The sequence below is a fragment of the Pseudophryne corroboree genome, chromosome 11, assembly GCF_028390025.1.
Source record: "Pseudophryne corroboree isolate aPseCor3 chromosome 11, aPseCor3.hap2, whole genome shotgun sequence".
Lineage (NCBI taxonomy): Eukaryota > Metazoa > Chordata > Amphibia > Anura > Myobatrachidae > Pseudophryne > Pseudophryne corroboree.
In genome coordinates, this window is record NC_086454.1 from 64,959,158 (window position 1) to 64,979,837 (window position 20,680).

The 20,680-nt window shown below is 46.0% G+C and overlaps 1 protein-coding gene across 3 annotated transcripts in view; it reads left to right on the top strand.

Annotated features, from left to right (window-relative positions):
• CPT1A (carnitine palmitoyltransferase 1A) overlaps positions 1 to 20,680 on the top strand; it is a 129,394-nt gene that overhangs the window by 77,041 nt on the left and 31,673 nt on the right. For all 3 annotated transcript variants that reach the window (XM_063944353.1, XM_063944354.1, XM_063944355.1), the window contains 4 exons: positions 14,900 to 15,095; positions 17,714 to 17,902; positions 18,202 to 18,307; positions 19,863 to 19,979. In XM_063944353.1, the coding sequence (XP_063800423.1) occupies positions 14,900 to 15,095; positions 17,714 to 17,902; positions 18,202 to 18,307; positions 19,863 to 19,979 (608 nt within the window). The remainder of the gene's footprint in view (positions 1 to 14,899; positions 15,096 to 17,713; positions 17,903 to 18,201; positions 18,308 to 19,862; positions 19,980 to 20,680) is intronic.

Below are 20,680 nucleotides of genomic sequence, written 5' to 3' on the forward strand. Positions count from 1 at the left end.
CCCTGTCGAGTGCCCCTCTCCAACGCAAAAAGCTCAGACGTGAAACCATTAGCCGTCACCCGAGCCACAGGCAAGGAATACAACAACTGGATAAAGCTAATAAATCGAGGGCCAAAAGCAAATTTCTCCAGCACCCCCCACAGGTACCTCCATTCTACGGAGTCGAACGCTTTGGCCGCATCAAGGGACACCACCACCGCGTCCGACCCCACCACATCACCCCTCTGGAGATGACAGAACAGTCTACGCAAATTTTGGGCCGTGGACTTACCTGGCATAAAGCCAGTCTGGTCCGGGTGAATTATTGTTGCAATTACCAAATTCAATCGAGATGCCAAGATTTTTGCCAGTATCTTGACATCAGTATTGAGGAGGGAAATGGGTCGATAAGACTCGGGGAGCAGGGGGTCCTTCCCTGGTTTCAACAGGACAATTATATTGGCCTCGGCCATAGAGCGCGGGAGAGCCCTACCCTCTAAGAGTAAGTCAAACAATTGTAGGAGATAGGGGGCAAAAAACGTACTGTATTTTTTATAGACTTCCCCCGGAAGCCCATCGGATCCCGGTGCCTTAGACGCCGGGAGAGACAGGATCGCAGCCTCCACTTCTTCCAACGTGATAGGTGCATCCAAAGCCCCCGAGTCCTCCCGGGACAAGCATGGCAAGGTCAACTGGGCCAAAAAATCCCGAAGCTGATCGTCAGAGTAGCTGGCTCGGGAGGCATAGAGCGAGGAGTAATAACTACGGAACGTCTCCGCCACCATTGATCCAGAGTAACACAATTGGCCAGCAGAGTTCTTCACACACTGAATTACAGTTCTAGGGGAATCGGACCGGGCCAAAAAAGCCAAGTAGCTGCCATTCATCTCCGCCCGAAAATACTGCTCATGTCCTGCAAAAAGGAGTCTACGCCTGGATTTCTCAAATAAACAATCCGACCACTCGCTCTGCGCGCTCTTCCACAACAGCTCATCAGATCGCAGATGGGTAATAAGGTATTGAGACTCCAACTGCCGGCACAAAGATTCCAACCGCACCTCTTCCCTCTTACTAAACGCTTTAACTTCAGAGATCCGCTTTATAAAGGAGCCTCGCAAAAACGCTTTAAAAGCATCATGTTTTAGCGGCAGATCACTGAATAGTAAATTGTCTTCCTGGAACCCTTCCCAAGCGGCAATCAGGTCTGCACCCTCCCCCAGCAAAGTCAACCAAAAGGGGTTAAGCTTCCACATTTTTGCACCCCGCTCCCAACCAATATTAACTGTAACTAAAACAGGAGAGTGATCCGATATACCCCTAGGTAGATAATCTACCGCCAGCACGTCCGGGGACAGATCAGGAGAAACCAAAACCAAATCAATACGGGAAAAAGCATGATGGGTAGCGGACTGACAGGAGAAGTGAGTAGCTGTGGGATTACGACATCTCCATACATCCTCCAGCCCCAGCTCCCCCACCAGTCTTGCGAACGGGGTAGGGGACGCTAGGGGAGGGGAGGACGCGACAGACTCCCTCCACCTGTCCATACCACCATCCATAACATTGTTGAAATCCCCTAGGCATATTACAGGGGTAGCAGGGGACCGGGCCAGGAATCGGGCAGCATGACGGAGAACCTCATTATTATATGGCGGGGGGACATATACTGCTAATACATGGAACAATCTGCAGTTGATATGGGCTCGTAGGAAGACGTATCTGCCATATTGGTCAGTTTCACAGTCATCCAGGTGAAATTGTACGGACTTTCTAATCATTACAGAAACGCCTCTGGCACTGCTAGAGAAAGTGGAATGATACACGTGACTAACCCATGGTTTTTTAAGTGCCAACACCCTACCTCCATGCAAATGTGTTTCAGAAAGACAAATTATGTCCGCCTGGTATTTTTTAACCTGAGTCAGGACCAACGATCTTTTAATTTTCTCATTCAATCCCCGAACATTCCAGCTGAGCAGACGAAGCCCCTCAGAAACAGCAGACATGGAAATTATAGAAGGAAGGTGCAACAGGATAGATTAAAGAGACATACATCAAAACCTGGCATCGCAGCAGAGCAAGGCTGAGCAAACAATAAACAGGGACAAGAGCAACCAGTCCCCCTACGCCCCAGGAGACAAAAGAGCACAGAGCAGTATCGTACGGATATAGCGTGTCATTGCACAGTACGCACAGAACTAAAAAGTGATGGCTTAGAAAAAACAAACAAACTAACCCCCCCCGCACCCACCCTGTATCACCTCGCAAACTTAAGGCATACCTGGATCCCATAACTCCCATTAAGTAACCAAACTAAGGGATAAGGGCCTAACCAAAGAACCTTAGGAAAAGCCCCTACACTATTTTCGGCAAGAGCTCTCCACAACTTGTAGAAGGAAGTAGTACCCCAACCCTGAAAAAAAAAGAAAAAACAACATAGCTAGGCACATGCCCCATTATAAAGCATCAAACAGTAGTAAAACAATGTGGGGCTGACCGTTACCGCCATATCATAACGATGCATAGCAAGCAATACCATAATTTTGCCCCATTTCTATTCGCCCCACATCGCATATATCCCCACAGTGCATTTATATTCACAGGAATATGCATCAGATAAATAGAAACAGCGGTGCAAGAAGAATTAAATCAACATCTGAGCAACAACACATCATCAAGGAGAACGTGGTTGACGTTCCAGCCATGCACCAGCATCTTGAGGAGATGTAAAAAAATGAGTGGTGTTGTTAAGCACCACCCGCAACTTGGCTGGAAACAGCATAGCATATTGTATATTGCGGTCTCTGAGCTGACGCTTGACGTGAATAAATTGAGATCGGCTCTTTTGCACCTCCAGGGCAAAATCAGGAAATACGGAAATATTATGTCCATCTTGTTGAATAGGGCCCTTTGTTCGGGCCAGACGGAGCACCGCATCACGGTCCTTGAAATGCAGGAAGCGTGCAATAAATGTTCTAGCCGGGGCCCCCGGCGGCGGCGGCCTAGGTGGAAGCCTGTGCGCCCTCTCCACCGCAAATTGAGAGGTAAATGCCTCCTTGCCAAATAGATCAATAAGCCACCCTTCAAGAAATGACTCCGGGGAGGTGCCCTCCGCTCTCTCGGGGAGCCCGACAAACCGGACGTTGTTGCGCCGCAATCTCCCTTCTATATCTGACATTTTAGCCTGCATAGATGTCACTTGGGTAGACAGGTCCGCCACCCTCAACTGCAAGGGTGGAGCAGCATCCTCCAAAGCCGATATCCGATGTTCGGTTTCACCCACTCGCTCTCGGATCTTCTGCATATCCTGCCTTAGCAGAGAAACATCCATTTGTACTTGCCCAATCCGGTCCGTGACCCTCTGCTCGGACGCAGAAATTGCCTGCAATATTTGCTGGGTAGAATGCACCTGTTCATCATGGTCAGAGGTGTCCCCCTCGGCCGTCGGCGAGGGCGGGCCGGCCTCACCCCGCTTTGTCGAAGTGGATGCCTGCTGTGGTCTGGCAAATTTCTCCAGTTTCGCAGCAGCGTTAGCTGCACTCTGTCCTCCCCTCACCATGGTATCCCTGAACGGGAATGCAGATCCGGAGGAGTATTACAGCAGGTTCTGCACAAGAGTCAGGGCAGAGATGGCACCCCAATAAACGGAGCAAGTATGTGGGCACACTGCAGATAATCAGGAAGCAGGTGTATGTTGTAGAAATTGCAGCAGAGTGAAAGCTGAGTCAGGGGCACCCAAGCTGTCCCCACAGGATAACAGGCAGCTAATGTAGGGCAGCTGGCTCCAGTGAAATGTATATAGTCCATCCAAAAAAGGGCACTGTGGACAGGTATTAAGCCCAAGAGGGAAACAGGATGGCAACCACAGTCATCGCATCGCACAGCACCTCAGGGGGAGAAGGAGCAGCAGGACTGAAAATGGCGGCTTTTCGCGGGCTTTTTCGCCCGTACTCGGTCTCCAGCGTCACCGCAGTGGGGCCCCAGGCATGCACCTCCACTGGACCCAGCAGACGACAGGGCCCTCCTCTCTGTAGTCCCCCAGCCGGAGGACCAGCGCTCAGACACCGCCGGGTGCGCGGACACGCGCCGCTCCCGGAGCTCCGACGGCGGCCGGCGGAGGGGTAGGGAGCCGGAGACCACGCTGGAAGGTCCACAACAGCACACCCGCGCCGCTCACCGGATCAGCAAGGGCAGCAGCAAAGGCAGCACACATTCAGGGGCCAGCTGGCAGGGAACAGGATCCACAGGTTGGGGTAAAAAGGATGGGTTTGCAGGATTTTAGTGGAGAGCTAAGGCTGCACACAGCTACTCCATGCCGATCCAAGCCACGCCCGAGCGTCTTATGTTCTTATATATGAGATCCATACAGAGTGTACATGCCTGGCAATAGTACTTGCCAGTGCTGAATCTGATGGACCCTGGGTTTCTGTTTGTACAGGAACATTATTTAAGAATGCTCTCCCCTGGCCAAATGTCTTTGAGAATACAATAGTCTCCCAGCGTTATTTTGTATAGGCTTGCCATAATACCCCTTTAATCTGGGACACCTATGGTTTACACAGGTTCTGTGGCTGGCTAAATTCACACCTGCATTTTCCATGGTTTTAATCAGCCACCGAACCTGTAAAAATCATAGGTGTCCCGGATTCAAGGGATATTATGGCAAGCCAAATTATGTACCTGGCACTGTATCTCATTACCAGTATTATTCCATATCTTCTATCTAACTGCAGTGGCATTAACATACTGTGGGCGGGATGCATCATTGCTTGGAAAGTGATAAAATGGAGAGTGAAAGTACCAGCCAATCAGGTTCCACCTGCCATGTAACAGGCTGTGTTTGAAAAATTGCAGTTTGGAGCTGATTGGCTGGTACTTTTTATCACACTCCATTTTATCACTTTCCAAACGATGATGCATCTGGCTCTGTATGTATAAACTCCTGTGAATAATGTCTCTAAGAACAGGGAGTTGAGATGTCACCAGTTATAACTGGTGAGTTGTGATGTCATCTGTGTTTAATAGGAATACCGGTGTGTTACGGTAATGCACCCAGTACTAAAACTAATTACGGATCTTTAAAATCAACCCCTAGTTCTGTATAAAAGTACTCGGCCTATGGCCGTGTTTTTTTAATTGGACATGAAATATTGCTCTAATTTACAGCAGAGCCTACATAATAATAATCTTTGTTTTGCTGTGCCTGGTATGCATTACACTTTCTCAAACAATAGCCTCGTAGGAATGACAATCAGAGGTGACGCTTGTTCTACAAAAGGTTTGAAGAACCTGTTCAGCAGTTATGGGTCATCCACTTCATATAATAGCATTGCAAGATAGTGAAGATAGTGAGGATACAGTTAAAATGCCGCCGGACAGGATCCCGGTGGTCAAAATCCCGACGTTCTTCCAGCAGGACGCGAGCCTCGATTAGGTGTAGGCATTAGAAAGGGTGTTAGGGTGCAGGGACGGGAAGGTTAGGGTTAGGTACCGGGGGGAGGTTAGGCACTTGCAAGTGAAGGTTAGGGTTAGGCACCTATGGCGGACGGTTAGGGCTAGGCACCCACAAGGGAGGGTTAGGGTACATTTGGAGGAGCTGTCGGGACTCTGATGGTGGGAATGCCGCTGTTGGGATTCTGACCGCCGCCCCCCGTCCATCAGGATATCATACTGAATCCGAACATGGTTCATTGTGGCCAGACATCGGCAAGTCTATTGCAGCCCCATGCCTGTGCTTTTTATACTCTGTGGGGTGTAGGTACTAATGCTGGGTACACACTAGGCCGACGAGATAAAGTACCAACAAACCATGGGGAAGATGTATTTCTCTAACGTCCTAGTGGATGCTGGGGACTCCGTAAGGACCATGGGGAATAGACGGGCTCCGCAGGGGACTGGGCACTCTAAGAAAGATTTAGTACTACTGGTGTGCACTGGCTCCTCCCTCTATGCCCCTCCTCCAGACCTCGGTTACAATCTGTGCCCGGAAGGAGCTGGGTGCATTTTAGTGAGCTCTCCTGAGCTTGCTATTAAAGTATTTTAGTTAGGTTTTTTTATTTTCAGAGAGCTTCTGCTGGCAACAGACTCTCTGCTACGTGGGACTGAGGGGAGAGAAGCAAACTTACTAACTGCGGCTAGGTTGCGCTTCTTAGGCTACTGGACACCATTAGCTCCAGAGGGATCGAACACAGGAACTTAACCTTGGTCGTCCGTTCCCGGAGCCGCGCCGCCATCCCCCTTGCAGAGCCAGAAGACAGAAGCCGGCGGGTTGAAGCAAGAAGACGTCAAAATCGGCGGCAGAAGACTCCTGTCTTCATATGAGGTAGCGCACAGCACTGCAGCTGTGCGCCATTGCTCCCACACTAAACCCACACACTCCGGTCACTGTAGGGTGCAGGGCGCAGGGGGGGGGCGCCCTGGGCAGCAATTGAGTACCTCCTGGCAAAAAGCAGCATATATACAGCTGGGCACTGTAATATGCATGTGCCCCCGCCATTATTTTTTACACAAAATCGCGGGACAGAAGCCCGCCGCTGAGGGGGCGGGGCTTCTTCCTCAGCACTCACCAGCGCCATTTTCTCTCCACGGCTGAGAGGAAGCTCCCCAGGCTCTCGCCTGCAGAAGTACGATAGAAGCGGGTGAAAAAGAGAGGGGGGGGGGGGGGCACATAAATTTGGCATAAAAACAATATATACAGAAGCTACTGGGTTAACACTAAGTTACTGTGTGATTCCTGGGTCATATAGCGCTGGGGTGTGTGCTGGCATACTCTCTCTCTGTCTCTCCAAAGGGCCTTGTGGGGGAACTGTCTTCAAATAGAGCATCTCCTGTGTGTGTGGTGTGTCGGTACGTGTGTGTCGACATGTATGAGGTAAAAGGCTCCCCTAAGGAGGAGAGAGAGCAAATATGTGTGAGAGGGTGTCTCCGTCGACAACGCCGACACCTGTTTGGATATGTGTAAGTGCTAAGGTGAATTTATTGCACAGAAGATTAGAGAACAGACAGGAAATCTACCCATGTCTGTCCCTATGGCGCAGAGACCTTCAGAGTCTCACAATGCTCACTATCCAAAATAATAAACACTGATATCGACACGGAATTTGACTCCAGTGTCGACTACGATAATGCAAAGTTACAGCCAAAATGGCAAAAAAGTGTTCAATATATGATTATTGTAATAAAAGATGATTTGCATATCACTGATGACTCATTTGTCCCTGACACAAGGGTACACATGTTTAAGGGGAAGAAAGCTGAGGTAAATTTCCCTCCTCTCATGAGGAAAAAGAGCGGGAATCTCCAGACAAGAGACTGCAGCTTCCCACAAAGAATTCTCAGGCAGTATCCTTTCCCCACTAGGGCCAGGATGTGATGGGAATCTTCCCCTAGGGTGTCACGTTTGCCCAGAAGGTAGCCCTAGCTATTCTCAGGGATCCTGCAGATAGCGTGCACATTCTGGTACACTACTCAGACCGGCGATTGTGTCGGCATGTGTTTATAGCGCTGGGGCGGCGTGGACAGGTACCTTATCAGCAGAAATTGAGACCCTAGTGTGTGTGTGTGTGTGTGTGTGTGTGTGTGTGTGTGTGTGTGTATATATATATATATATATATATATATATATATATATGTGTATGTATATATGTATATATGTGTGTGTATATATATATATATATATATATATATATATATATATATATATATATATATATACAGGTTGAGTATCCCTTATCCAAATATTCCGAAATACAGAATATTCCGAAATACGGACTTTTTTGACTGAGATTGAGATAGTGAAAACTTTGTTTTTTGATGGCTCAGTGTACACAAACTTTGTTTAATACACAAAGTTATTAAAAATATTGTATTAAATGACCTTCAGGCTTTGTGTATAAGGTGTATATGAAAACTAAATGAATTGTGTGAATGTAGACACACTTTGTTTGATGCACAAAGTTACAAAAAATATTGGCTAAAATGACCTTTAGGCTGTGTGTATAAGGTGTATATGTAACATAAATGCATTCTGTGCTTAGATTTAGGTCCCATCACCATGATATCTCATTATGGTATGCAATTATTCCAAAATACGGAAAAATCCCATATCCAAAATACCTCTGGTCCCAAGCATTTTGGATAAGGGATACTCAACCTGTATAGAGATATATATAGATATATATATAGATAGATAGATATATAGAGATATATATATATATATATATATATATATATATATATATAGAGATATAGATATATATATATATAGAGATATAGATATATATATAGAGACAGAGATATATATATATATATATATATATATATATATATATATATAAAATCAAACATGCCCAAAGAGACATGAGTATACTTGGTCCTAGAGTCAAAGCTATGTCGATTTCTGCTTGACGTGTCCTGTAGAATATGCAATGGACAGATGATGCCAACTTAAGTGGCATATGGAAGGCTGAGGATTGTGTGGAGAACGGTTCTCGGACCTGGTCTCCACGGCTATAGCTGGTAATTCGGATATTTTGCCTTATATTCCTGCACAGCCTAGGAAAGCACGTCATTATCAAATGCAGCTTTTCGAACAAAGAAACAAGAAAGTCCTAGATGCGTCCATTCTTGCCAGAGGCGGGGCCAGAGGAAAGAAGCTGCACAACACAGCTAGTTCCCAGGAACAGAAGTGCTCCCCTGCCTCTATGAAAATCCACCGCATGTCGCTGGGGCTCCACAGACGGAGCTAGGCCCGGTGGGGGCACGCTTTCGTAAGTTCTGCAACAAGTGGGTTCACTCCCTGTTAGATCCCTGGGCAATAGATATTGTGTCTCAGGGATACAAGCTGGACTTTGAGAAGATGCCTCCTCACTGACGGCCCTGCCGGCTTCCCCCCACGAGAGGGAAACCGGGTTAACTGCAATTCACAAATTGTAGCTTCAACAGGTGGTGGTCAAGGTTCCCCTCCTTCGACAAGGAGGGGGTTATTATTCGACCATGTGGTAGTCCCGAAACCAGACGGTTCGGTCAGACCCATATTGAATTTAAAATCCCTGAACATATACCTGAATCAAGTTCAAGATGGAATCGCTAAGAGCGGTCGTTACAAGCCTGAAAGGGGGAGATTTTATCGTGACTCGGGAAATAAAGGAGGCATACCTTCATGTCCCCATTTATCCACCTCATCAGGCGTACCTCAGAATTGCGGTACGGGATTGTCATTACCAATTTCAGACGTTGCCGTTTGGTCTCTCCACGGCCCCGAGAATATTCACCAAGGTAATGGCGGAAATGATGGTGCTCCTGCGGAAGCAAGGTGTCACTATTATCACGTACTTGGACGATCTCCTCATAAAAGCGAGATCAAGAGAGCAGTGGCTGAACAGCGTATCACTTTCTCTGGAAGTGTAACGGCAACACGGCTGGATTCTATATATTCCAAAGTCGCAGTTGGTTCCTACAGCTCTGCCTCTCCTAGGCATGTTCCTGGACACAGACCAGAAAAGGGTTTATCTCCTGATAGAGAGAGCTCGGGAGCTCGTGACACTGGTTAGGAATCTGTTAAAACCAAAACAGGTGTCAGTGCATCACTGCACTCGAGTCCTGGGAAGGATGGTGGCATCATACGAGGCCATTCCTTTCGGCAGGTTCCATGAGAGGACCTTCTAATGGGACTTGCTGGACAAAGTGGTCCGGATCACATCTTTAGATGCATCGGTTAATCACCCTATCCCCCGGGGCCAGGGTGTCTCTCCGGTGGTGGCTGCAGAGTACTCCCCTTCTCGAGGGCCACAGGTTCGGCATTCAGGACTGGGTCCTGGTGACCACGGATGCAAGCCTCCGAGGGTGGGGGGCAGTCACTCAGGGAAGAAGTTTCCAAGGGCTGTGGTCAAGTCAGGAGACTTGCCTACACATCAATATCCTGGAACTAAGGGCCATATACAACGCCCTAAGTCAAGCGGAGACCCTGCTTCGCAACCAATCGGTGCTGATCCAATCAGACAACATCACCGCAGTGGCTCATGTAAACCGCCAAGGCGGCACAAGGAGCAGGGTGGCGATGGCGGAAGCCACCAGAATTCTTCGATGGGCGGAGAATCACGTACGAGCACTGTCAGCAGTGTTCATTCCGGGAGTGGACAACTGGGAAGCAGACTTCCTCAGCAGGCACGACCTCCACCCGGGAGAGGGGGGACTTCATCAAGAAGTCTTCGCGCAGATTGTAGGTCGGTGGGAACTGCCACAGGTGGACATGATGGCATCCCGCCTAAACAAAAAGCTACAGAGGTATTGCGCCAGGTCAAGAGACTCTCAGGCGATAGCTGTAGACGCCCTGTTGACACCGTGGATGTTCCAGTCGGTTTATGTGTTTCCTCCTCTTCCTCTCTTACCCAAGGGGCTGAGAATCATAAGGAAAAGAGGAGTGAGAACAATACTCATTGTTCCGGATTGGCCAAGAAGGACTTGGTATCCAGAGCTGCAAGAAATGCTCACAGAGGACCCATGGCCTCTGCCTCTAGGGCAGGATCTGTTGCAGCAGGGACCTTGTGTATTCCAAGACTTACCGCAGCTGCGTTTGACGGCATGGCGGTTGAACGCCGGATCCTAGTAGAAAAAAGGGATTCCGGATGAGGTTATTCCTACGCTGATAAAGGCTAGGAAGGACGTGACGGCTAAACATTATCACCGTATACGGCGAAAATATGTTGCTGGGTGTGAGGCCAGGAATGCCTCTACAGAGGAATTCCAGCTGGGCCGTTTCCTTCACTTCCTACAGTCGGGAGTGACTTTGGGCCTAGAATTGGTGTCCATTAAGGTCCAGATTTTGGCCCTATCCATTTTCATTTATAAAAAACTAGCTTCTCTACCTGAAGTTCAGACGTTTGTAAAGGGAGTGCTGCATATTCAGCCCCCTTTTGTGCCACCAGTGGCACCTTGTGATCTTAACGTGGTGTTGAGTTTCCTGAAATCTCACTGGTTTGAGCCGCTTAAGACCGTGGAGTTAAAATATCTCACGTGGAAAGTAGTCATGCTATTGGCCTTAGCTTCGGCTAGGCGTGTGTCAGAATTGGCGGCTTTGTCATGTAAAAGCCCCTATCTGGTTTTCCATATGGACAGGGCAGAATTACGGACTCGTCCGCAATTTCTGCCAAAGGTGGTGTCATCTTTTCATTTGAACCAACCTATTGTGGTGCCTGCGGCTACTCGTTACTTGAAGGATTCCAAGTTACTAGATTTAGTCAGGGCTTTGAAGATTTATGTAGCCAGAACGGCTGGAGTCAGGAAAACTGACTCGCTGTTTATCCTGTATGCATCCAACAAGCTGGGTGCTCCTGCTTCAAAGCAAACTATTGCTCGCTGGATCTGTAACACGATTCAGCAGGCTCATTCTGCAGCTGGCTTGCCGCCTCCAAAATCAGTAAAAGCCCATTCCACAAGGAAGGTGGGCTCTTCTTGGGCGGCTGCCGAGCAGCTACTTGGTCGGGTTCAAACACTTTTGCAAAGTTCTACAAGTTTGATACCCTGGCTGAGGAGGACCTAGCCTTTGCGCATTCGGTGCTGCAGAGTCATCCACACTCTCCGTGCCCGTTTGGGAGCTTTGGTATAATCCCCATGGTCCTTACGGAGTCCCCAGCATCCACTAGGACGTTAGAGAAAATAAGATTTTACTCACCGGTAAATCTATTTCTCGTAGTCCGTAGTGGATGCTGGGCGCCCGTCCCAAGTGCGGACTTCTTCTGCAATACTTGTATATAGTTATTGCTTAAATAAGGGTTATGTTATGGTTGCATCAGGTTTGTCTGATGCTCTGTTGTTGTTCATACTGTTGACTGGGTATGTTATCATAAGTTATACGGTGTGATTGGTGTGGCTGGTATGAGTCTTACCCTGGATTCCAAAATCCTTTCCTTGTAATGTCAGCTCTTCCGGGCACAGTTTCCTTAACTGAGGTCTGGAGGAGGGGCATAGAGGGAGGAGCCAGTGCACACCAGTAGTACTAAATCTTTCTTAGAGTGCCCAGTCTCCTGCGGAGCCCATCTATTCCCCATGGTCCTTACGGAGTCCCCAGCATCCACTACGGACTACGAGAAATAGATTTACCGGTGAGTAAAATCTTATTTTTCCTGGAAAAGGCATAAGGAAGTGATAAACCAGTGATATGGGCAAGGTGATAAAGGCAGCAGCCAATCAGCTCCAATATGTAAATTAACAGTTAGGATCTGATTGGCTGTTGCCTTTATCACCTTGCACATATCACTGGTTTATCACTTCCTTATGCCTTCTCCAGGTTAATACATCTGCCCCCAGATCCTGTAATTTTTCAAACCCAGCCTGTAACGTGGCAGTTAGGAGCTGATTGGTTGGTAGTTTATCTCCCTCCACTTTTTACAAGTCTTAGTACATACCATTGACCCCTATATGTAATATGTTCCCTAAAGAAAGGCTAAAATACTGTAGCTAGAATGGGTATTCTGTGCAGCTTCTACATGGTTGCTATCTGGCTATAGAAGGAGTATACTGGGCTGGGTTATATTGGCTGCGGAAGGTCTCGTTTGTAAATGGATCACACTGTAAGTAAGCTTTCCAATAATGTCATTGTGTATAGCTCATTTTTATATTCTAGTTGCCACACAATGCTTTTTGCCTCAGAATTGTCACCATGTTTTTGCTTAACCAAGACATCATAGTATCTGTCTGCCAATAACCACACGCCCTGCTCTCTTTGCATGTACTTCTATTTCACCGTCTTCTCTTTTACTGTCGGTGTTTTCTGCAATCCCCTGACAGTAAAACTCGTAAACTCTATTTATTTCCAAAGGAATGAATTGCTATTTGCTTTTTGATTCGAGGTGTCTGGTGTTTGGGTTGTTAATATTTATCTTGCTCAAAGTTATTTTAGCAAACCTAAGAATACATTAAATTACTTAGAGGTCAGTTTCATTCTGGACTTATCTATTAAATTATCACGCATGTCGCATTTTATTATCCACGTCCTAGTATTTGCTGCGGAATAGTATTGAACATAGTGATACTTATAGATGAAATGTGTTTTATGTAGTTGTAGTTTAGCGGCCTGTAGTAGACCGACCCTATAACCTATTATACAGCTTCCTTTATTTCTTTCAGCTGACATTTCAGCATTCCTTTCCCAACCTATCCCCCGATGTCCTATTATATGACTGAAAACTGCATACTACCCCTAGACCATGGTGGGATCTACTGATTTATAATACACAATGGGGGTAATTCCAAGTTGATCGCAGCAGGATTTTTTTTAGCAGTTGGGCAAAACCATGTGCACTGCAGGGGAGGCAGATATAACATGTGCAGAGAGAGTTAGATTTGGGTGGGGTGTGTTCTATCTGCAATCTAATTTGCAGTGTAAAAATAAAGCAGCCAGTATTTACCCTGCACAGAAATAAAATAACCCACCCAATTCTAACTCTCTCTGCACATGTTACATCTGCCTCCCCTGCAGTGCACATGGTTTTGCCCAACTGCTAAAAAAAATTCCTGCTGCGATCAACTCAGAATTACCCCCAATACTGTATCTCTATCTCATGGTCTCTTCTGATGAATGGCCTTATCATTACACTAGGAGTTAGCTACCACCTACATAACACATGCAGTAATATACTTTACATTAGAGTATTTGACATCACAAAGAAACTTCTGACCTGCATAGATATCCGACATGCAGTGTTGCTCCTATACATAATCTGAGAACGTTTCGGTGAGTTGTTCAGTTCTTAGAGGTTGCGTCAGGCTGCACATTACCTCACTTAGGCTAGGATGTGCTAAGCATCACATTCGTGATGCGGTTAATCCCGCCACTTATCGGGTACATACTGGCGTCATTAACGTCAGTATGTGCTTAGAAATGTGATTAAAGTAGCAAAGGACAGCTCTCATGATGAGGTATTCTGGGTTTAGGATCTGGGAGCCTTTCTGCGCATGCGTTGAGTGACGCGGATGCCTCTGCGGGGAAGGAGTGTGTGCTGGGAGGGATCTGATTAGATCCCTCTCAGGGGGAATTGTGAAAAGAAGCCCATAGGCTCCTATTGGGTATCGACACATAAAGATGTCATTACCCACCGGCTCCAAGATACATTCCGGAGCTTGGTACATATGGAAATACGGCAAGAACTCTGAAAACTATATTTTCTGAGTTTTGCCTGCATTTTCAGCTTTAGAACATCCTGCCCATAGTGGGAGTTGTACCACGCCTTGGAGAGTGATAATGTACCAGCCAATCAGCTCCTGTCATGTTACAAGCTGTGTTTGAAAAATGACAGTTATGATCTGATTGGTTGGTACTTTCTATCTCCACTCTATCACTCTCCAAGACTTAGTAGATCTGCCCCATATTAAGAAAACAACCACATTTAGTAAGGGCAGGTGTAATAGAAAGGGAAATAATTGCTTGCGCTCATTGGGGCTGAATCAGAGGTGGATGCTATATTGCACGCTGCTGGGATCAGTGAAGCTGCATCCTAGGACAAAGCCACTGGCCTTGGCACGCCCAGAAAATAGATCAGGCACGCCCCCTTTTTCTTGAATGCACCCCAGTTGCAGCCCCCGAAACACCAGCAGCATGCCAGTCATGCTTCAGCCTTTGGGCACTGCGGGCGACATTGCATCCTTTAGATCTGCAAATGCGCAGTGTGGCTCCTGCACAGATCCACAACCATCAGGCAATTGCAAAAATAATCTAAATAGCGTCCACCCCTCAATCTGCCCCATTGTCCCCAGACTTGTGTAGCCCAAACAGTATTACACCTCACCTAATGAGAGAAAGTAAGAACCCAACCTTAAATCTTATGTTAGTAATCAGTCCAATATAGGAGTGCAGAGTATCCCAGGAGACAGGTTGGGCATAATGTGTTAACTTGTTTTCATCATAAACCTCTGGCCATTGTAGATACCTTACAACATGTAAAGGACAGCAAGCACATTGTTGTCTACCACAAAGGACGTTACTTCAAAGTGTGGCTGTACCATGATGGACGGCTGCTGAAGCCAAGAGAGATCGAACAGCAAATGCAACGAATTCTTGACGATAAATCTGAACCTCAGCCTGGGGAGGAAAAGCTGGCATCGCTCACTGCCGGAGACAGGTACTCCGCTCTTACTAGATCGTCTTCTTGCTGTATATTCGGTGGTGGTTCCCAAGTGTGGTCCTCAAACCACCCTAACAGACCAGGCTGTAAGGAAATCCATGTTTGTGCCCCGATGGTATAATCAAACTTGACTGAGGTACTAATTAGGTCACGTGTGCTTTAGCATGGATATCTAAACTGTTAGGGTGCCTTGGGGACTGGGTTTGGGAACCACCGATTTGTGGTGTGGGTTAGATGCAACCCTGCTCACATGGGGCAGATGTATTAAGCCTGGAGAAGGGATAAAAAGTGATTAAAGCGTTGAAAAGCACAAGGTGATAACGCACCAGCCAATCCGCTCCTAACTCTCATTTTTCAAATCCGTATTAATTGGCTGGTGCGTTCTCACCTTGCGCTCACTGCTTTATCACTTCACCAGGCTTCTACATCTGCCCCTATAGTGCCTTATATGCCAATGAAACAAGTATGGTGATAGCTACCCATAGCCCTGTCCTCTAGGAGGCTCATATGCGAATACAGGCTTTTTCAACCAGTGTGCCGTGGCACACTAGTGTGCCGCGACCAGTTGCAAGGTGTGCCGCGGAGCCAGAGCAGCCTCCTGCACCTTCAGAGTGAACTGTTGGCCCGGGCTGCTCTTAGAGGATCATTCATGCTCCGGCTGTGACCTGTGCCTTGATGACACGGTGGTGTGATATCATAGGTCACGGCCGCCGCATCTCATCACCCAGCCAGCCCACCCACCTGCATCCACATCTTCCAGTTCCCGCCTGCATCCACAGCTTTCCTTGCCCACCCACATCCACACTTGCCCGACCACCCGCTGCTCAGTATTCGCAGTACTCCACTATGAACAACCCCTGCCTCTGAGGGACAGGGAGGAGGACAGCTGACCGGTAGGGGCTAATATTTGTTATGTTATTTCTCCTGTGGGGAGCAAACAGGCTTTATGGATTTATGGGGGGAACAATGTGAATAATTCATGTGGGGAGCAATAGGATTTATGTAATGATCAACATGATTTATGTGGGGAGCAATGTGATTATTTTTTTCTGTGCAGGCCAATGTATGTGTAGATTTTTTATTAATGTGAGGGCCCATGTTTGTTTTTTGGGGGGTTTTCGATGGGGAACGAATTGTGTGCCTTGGCAATTTTTAAATATTGTTCGGTGTGCCGCAAGTAAAAAGAGGCTGAAAATCACTGTGCTAATACATGAGGAATTGGATAGATATCCTTTCACCAAGGCTGCTCTTCATACTGGTCAAGGATTTATGCAGTAGCAGAGCATTCTTGGTATAATTATCTCTTTGGTTTAAAATATAAAACCTGCTGTCTCTATGGTGACAAGTCATCTTAAATTATTTTTCTTTTGAATATTCCACAATCCTTATTTTCCATTAATGTTGTAATAATCTACTTATTCCCGTATCATGGGGCTCTACGGTCTTTGGAATGTGCAGATTGAGTTGAGCGTGTTGTAGTGAATGGTAAACCATATCATTGAATGTTTGTTTGTTTTCTACAGTTAACGTGAATGGCCCAAGATACAGCAACACTAATCTGAGATCTCTTGCAAAATAGCGGAAATTCTTTCCTTTATTATTAGTCATAGGGTATGGTGCACGGCAATAAACTGATCCATTTGTAAATAAACATTTAAGAGATTTGCCTTTCATTTGCTCACTGTATCACACTGAACTATGTACTCACAACAGGTTAATATTTAACATACACACAATAAAATACTATAATGGATCATTCTTCAAAGCAGTCGTAGTCACACTTATAACAGGAAGCGAGAATCGCAAAGCAGTTCATTATATTTAAGTGTTCTGCGCTATACTATGCTATGATATTTTGTTTCTGTTTTGGGGTTTTTCTAAGCCTGGCATCTTTTACATGAGACTAATGATATTGTGTAAAAGCAGAACTTTGCTATCTACTTAATTTAAAATAGTATTCAAATCTGCAACTGGCTGTCTAGAAAACATTTGGCAGGTGGCTACATCATTCCGTGTACACCAGAGGAAATAGTGACACCTAGAGGCTATAAAGTAAACTGTTTTATACATGGCACTAGCAAGTAGCAACACGGGTTAAAAAATGTGTTTTACAGATGTATGAATGGGATCCGGTCTGAAGATCGACACTGTCTAGGTCGACACTGTCTAGGTCGACCACTATAGGTCGACAGTCACTAGGTTGACAGGGTTTCTAGGCCGACAGGCCAAAAGGTCGACATGAGTTTTTCACCTTTTTCTTTTCTTTCTATTTTTTTACTTTTTCATACTTAACGATCCACGTGGACTACGATTGGAACGGTAATCTGTGCCGAGCGAAGCGGTGCACTAATTGGGGTTCCCGGTCACTCTACGAAGAAAAAACGACACCCAAAAAAAAAACTCATGTCGACCTTTTTGACCTGTCGACCTATAGTGGTCGACCTAAACATTGTTGACCTAGACACTGTCGATCTAATGATTCACACCCGTGTGAATAGCTTTTGGATGAGGAATCACAAAGTGTTTGTGCCTTTGTTTTAATCAGTGGGAATATTACTGAAGCTTTTTTTTTTTTCCCAGTGACTAAAACCCATATAATGTTGTGTGTAATGCAGGGTGCCGTGGGCCAATGCTCGCAGAACTTACTTTGGAAACGGAAAGAACAAGCAGAGCCTGGATGCCGTGGAGAAAGCTGCTTTCTTTGTAACACTAGATGAGACTGAGCAAGGATACAACAAGGAAGACCCAGTAACGTCTCTCGACAAATACGCCAAGTCCCTCTTGCATGGAAAATGCTACGACAGGTAATTGGCTACTTTCTAGGTGATACGTGTGCTGATGGGTATTTTTGTGTTTCATAAAGCCATTCGTGGCCAGGCCACTTTGTTCATTTGTATTAACTTCATTAATTGCTTATTGATAATCTAACTTGAAAGATGTCGACATGGTAATATTAAAAATAATAATAATAAAAACATTGCACAAAATCAAATTAAAGGGTGGCCGATTAGGAGGACCGGTAGGTTTGTATTTTCTGCTGTCAAACTAATATTTATGTTTCTATCGTTTATGGGGTATATACGATTGTGGTAATCTGTTCTAGGTGGTTCGATAAAACTATAAGCTTCATTGTTTTCAAGAACGGGAAGATGGGAATGAACTGTGAGCATTCTTGGGCTGATGCTCCGATCCTTGGTCATCTGTGGGAGGTAAGTTGTTCTAATGAATTGCTTATTAAAATAAAGTCGATGTATTTCACAGTGCCGGTATGTAGTAATGGAATATATATTGTGCTACTTACAAATAGGCCGTTTAGAAACAATGCGGAGGTCACTGGATGCGGGGACATACAACAAACATACTTGTTAAAATTACCTTATATGCACGTTGACTACACTAAAAGTCCCATTTCCCCCCCCCAACTCATAGTCACTCCTCTTGATGTATATGTCTTCATTGTAATCTAGAGCCTATAATTGTCTGGTCAGCATAGGTTACAGTGGCAGCTGTAATGACTGGGTCTTGTTTAGAAGCTGTACTAGGAACAAAGAGGTCTATTTACTAAGCCCTAAGGGGTATATTCAATTAGGGTCGGATCCATTCCGACATGCGTTTGTCGGAATGGATCCGACAACCACTATTCAATCCCATCTCAATTCGACTTAAAAAAAAAAAAAAGTCGAATTGAGATGAGACCTGTGAGCGGAGGAGAGGCGGGAGACCAGCGGGGAGAGCCGCGGGCAGACGGAGGAGAGCAGCGCTACAGCAGCGCTGCAGAAGGATGTCTCACAGCCGCCAGACCTCACGGCAGTGTCCACCCAGCTCCAGCAAGTGTGACCTCACTTGCTGGAGCCGGGTGGACGCTGCCGTGAGCGGCGCGGCTGTGACGCATCCTCCTGCAGCGCTGTGCTGTAGCACTGCTCTCCCCTGTCTGCCCGCGGCTCTCCCCATGGCTCCCTCCCACCTCTCCTCCTCTAAGGTCCCTCATTTCAGTCCGACATTTTATTATGTCGGACTGAGATGGTCGGAAACGGGGCCAAATCCTGTCGAATTTGGCCCCGTTTCCCTCAAAAGTACGTGAATCGGCAGCTATACCGCCGATTCACGTACTATTCGACTTGTCGAATTCCCCGACTTGTCCAATAAAAACAGCAGGAATTGAATAGGTCGAATCACGATTCGACCTTAAAAAGTTGAAAACTTACGTCTTTTACGACAGACTGCAGCTTTCGGCCCTAATTGAATATACCCCTTAGTGCACGGAGATAAAGTACCAGCCAATCAGCTCCTAAATGCCATGTCACAGGCTGTGTTTGAAAAATGACAGGAGCTGGACTTTTATCTCCATCCAAGGCTTAGTAAATAGACCCCAAAGATTTCTACCTGAGCAACTTGCTCCTTGTTACTGGCCTAGCAGTATGTTCCTTGGATAACATTTGGATGGAAGCCCTGCAGTTACAAAAGTGATTAAATGTGGCATTTTCATTGTTGCACACCGTTGAAATGTTTTAGTAAATAAAATGAAATCATGAGAAGAGATTTCAAAGACAAACTCATTTCATTCATCGGTTTCCAAGTAAATTGCTCTCCTAGCCTTGCTGGTTTGCTATTGTTTAACTGGTTTACTACCGGTTTTTATCTATTGTAATACATTTTTTTTCTTATTGTGACACGTGTAACCGATATTTATGACATTGATATTAGCAGTTATTTGTTTTATGGGTTTTTTTTTTTACAAACCATTTTGTTTTTTCATCTGTACAGTATGTCATGGCGACTGATAAGTTTGACCTGAGGTACTCAGAGGATGGACATTGTTTAGGAGATATCCACCCTAGCATCATCTCTCCAAGCAGACTGCAGTGGGATATCCCAGAAGAGGTAAGGCGTGCGGTTTTCTATACACATATCATGGGCCTGACTGAGTTGTGTGTAAAATGTAAATATAGGCATAAAATTACAATGGGCACTTGCGTTTTTGCAACCGCGTTTTGGGCCAAATGTACTTAGCCTTGAAAAGTGGAGAGAAATAAACTACCAACCAACCAGCTTAAAACTGACGTTTTACAAAACATTGGACCTAATTCAGACCTGATCGCATCAGCAAATTTGGACTCTAATGGGCAAAACCATGTGCAGTGCAGGGGGAGGGGGGAGGGGCAGATAAAACATGTGCAGAGAGAGTTAGATTTGGGTGGGTTATTTTATTTCTGTGCAGGGTAAATATTGGCTGCTTTATTTTTATACTGCAATTTAGATTTCAGTTTGAACACACCCCACCCAAATCTAACTCTCTTTACACATGTTACATAGGCCCCACCTGCAGTGCACATGGTTTTGCCCATTAGAGAACAAATTTGCTGCTGCAATCAGGTCTGAATTAGGCTCATAGCCTGTAACATGGCAGTTAGGAGCTGATTGATTGGCATTTTATCACTCTCCACTTTATCACTTTTCAAGGCTTAATACATCTCCCTCTTTGAGTCGTATTTTTCTTAGAGTGCATGCAATCTAAAATCCGAGATATAGATGAAGGGTATATCTTTGCTCCACCCACATCATCCTAATTTCAATGTTAAATA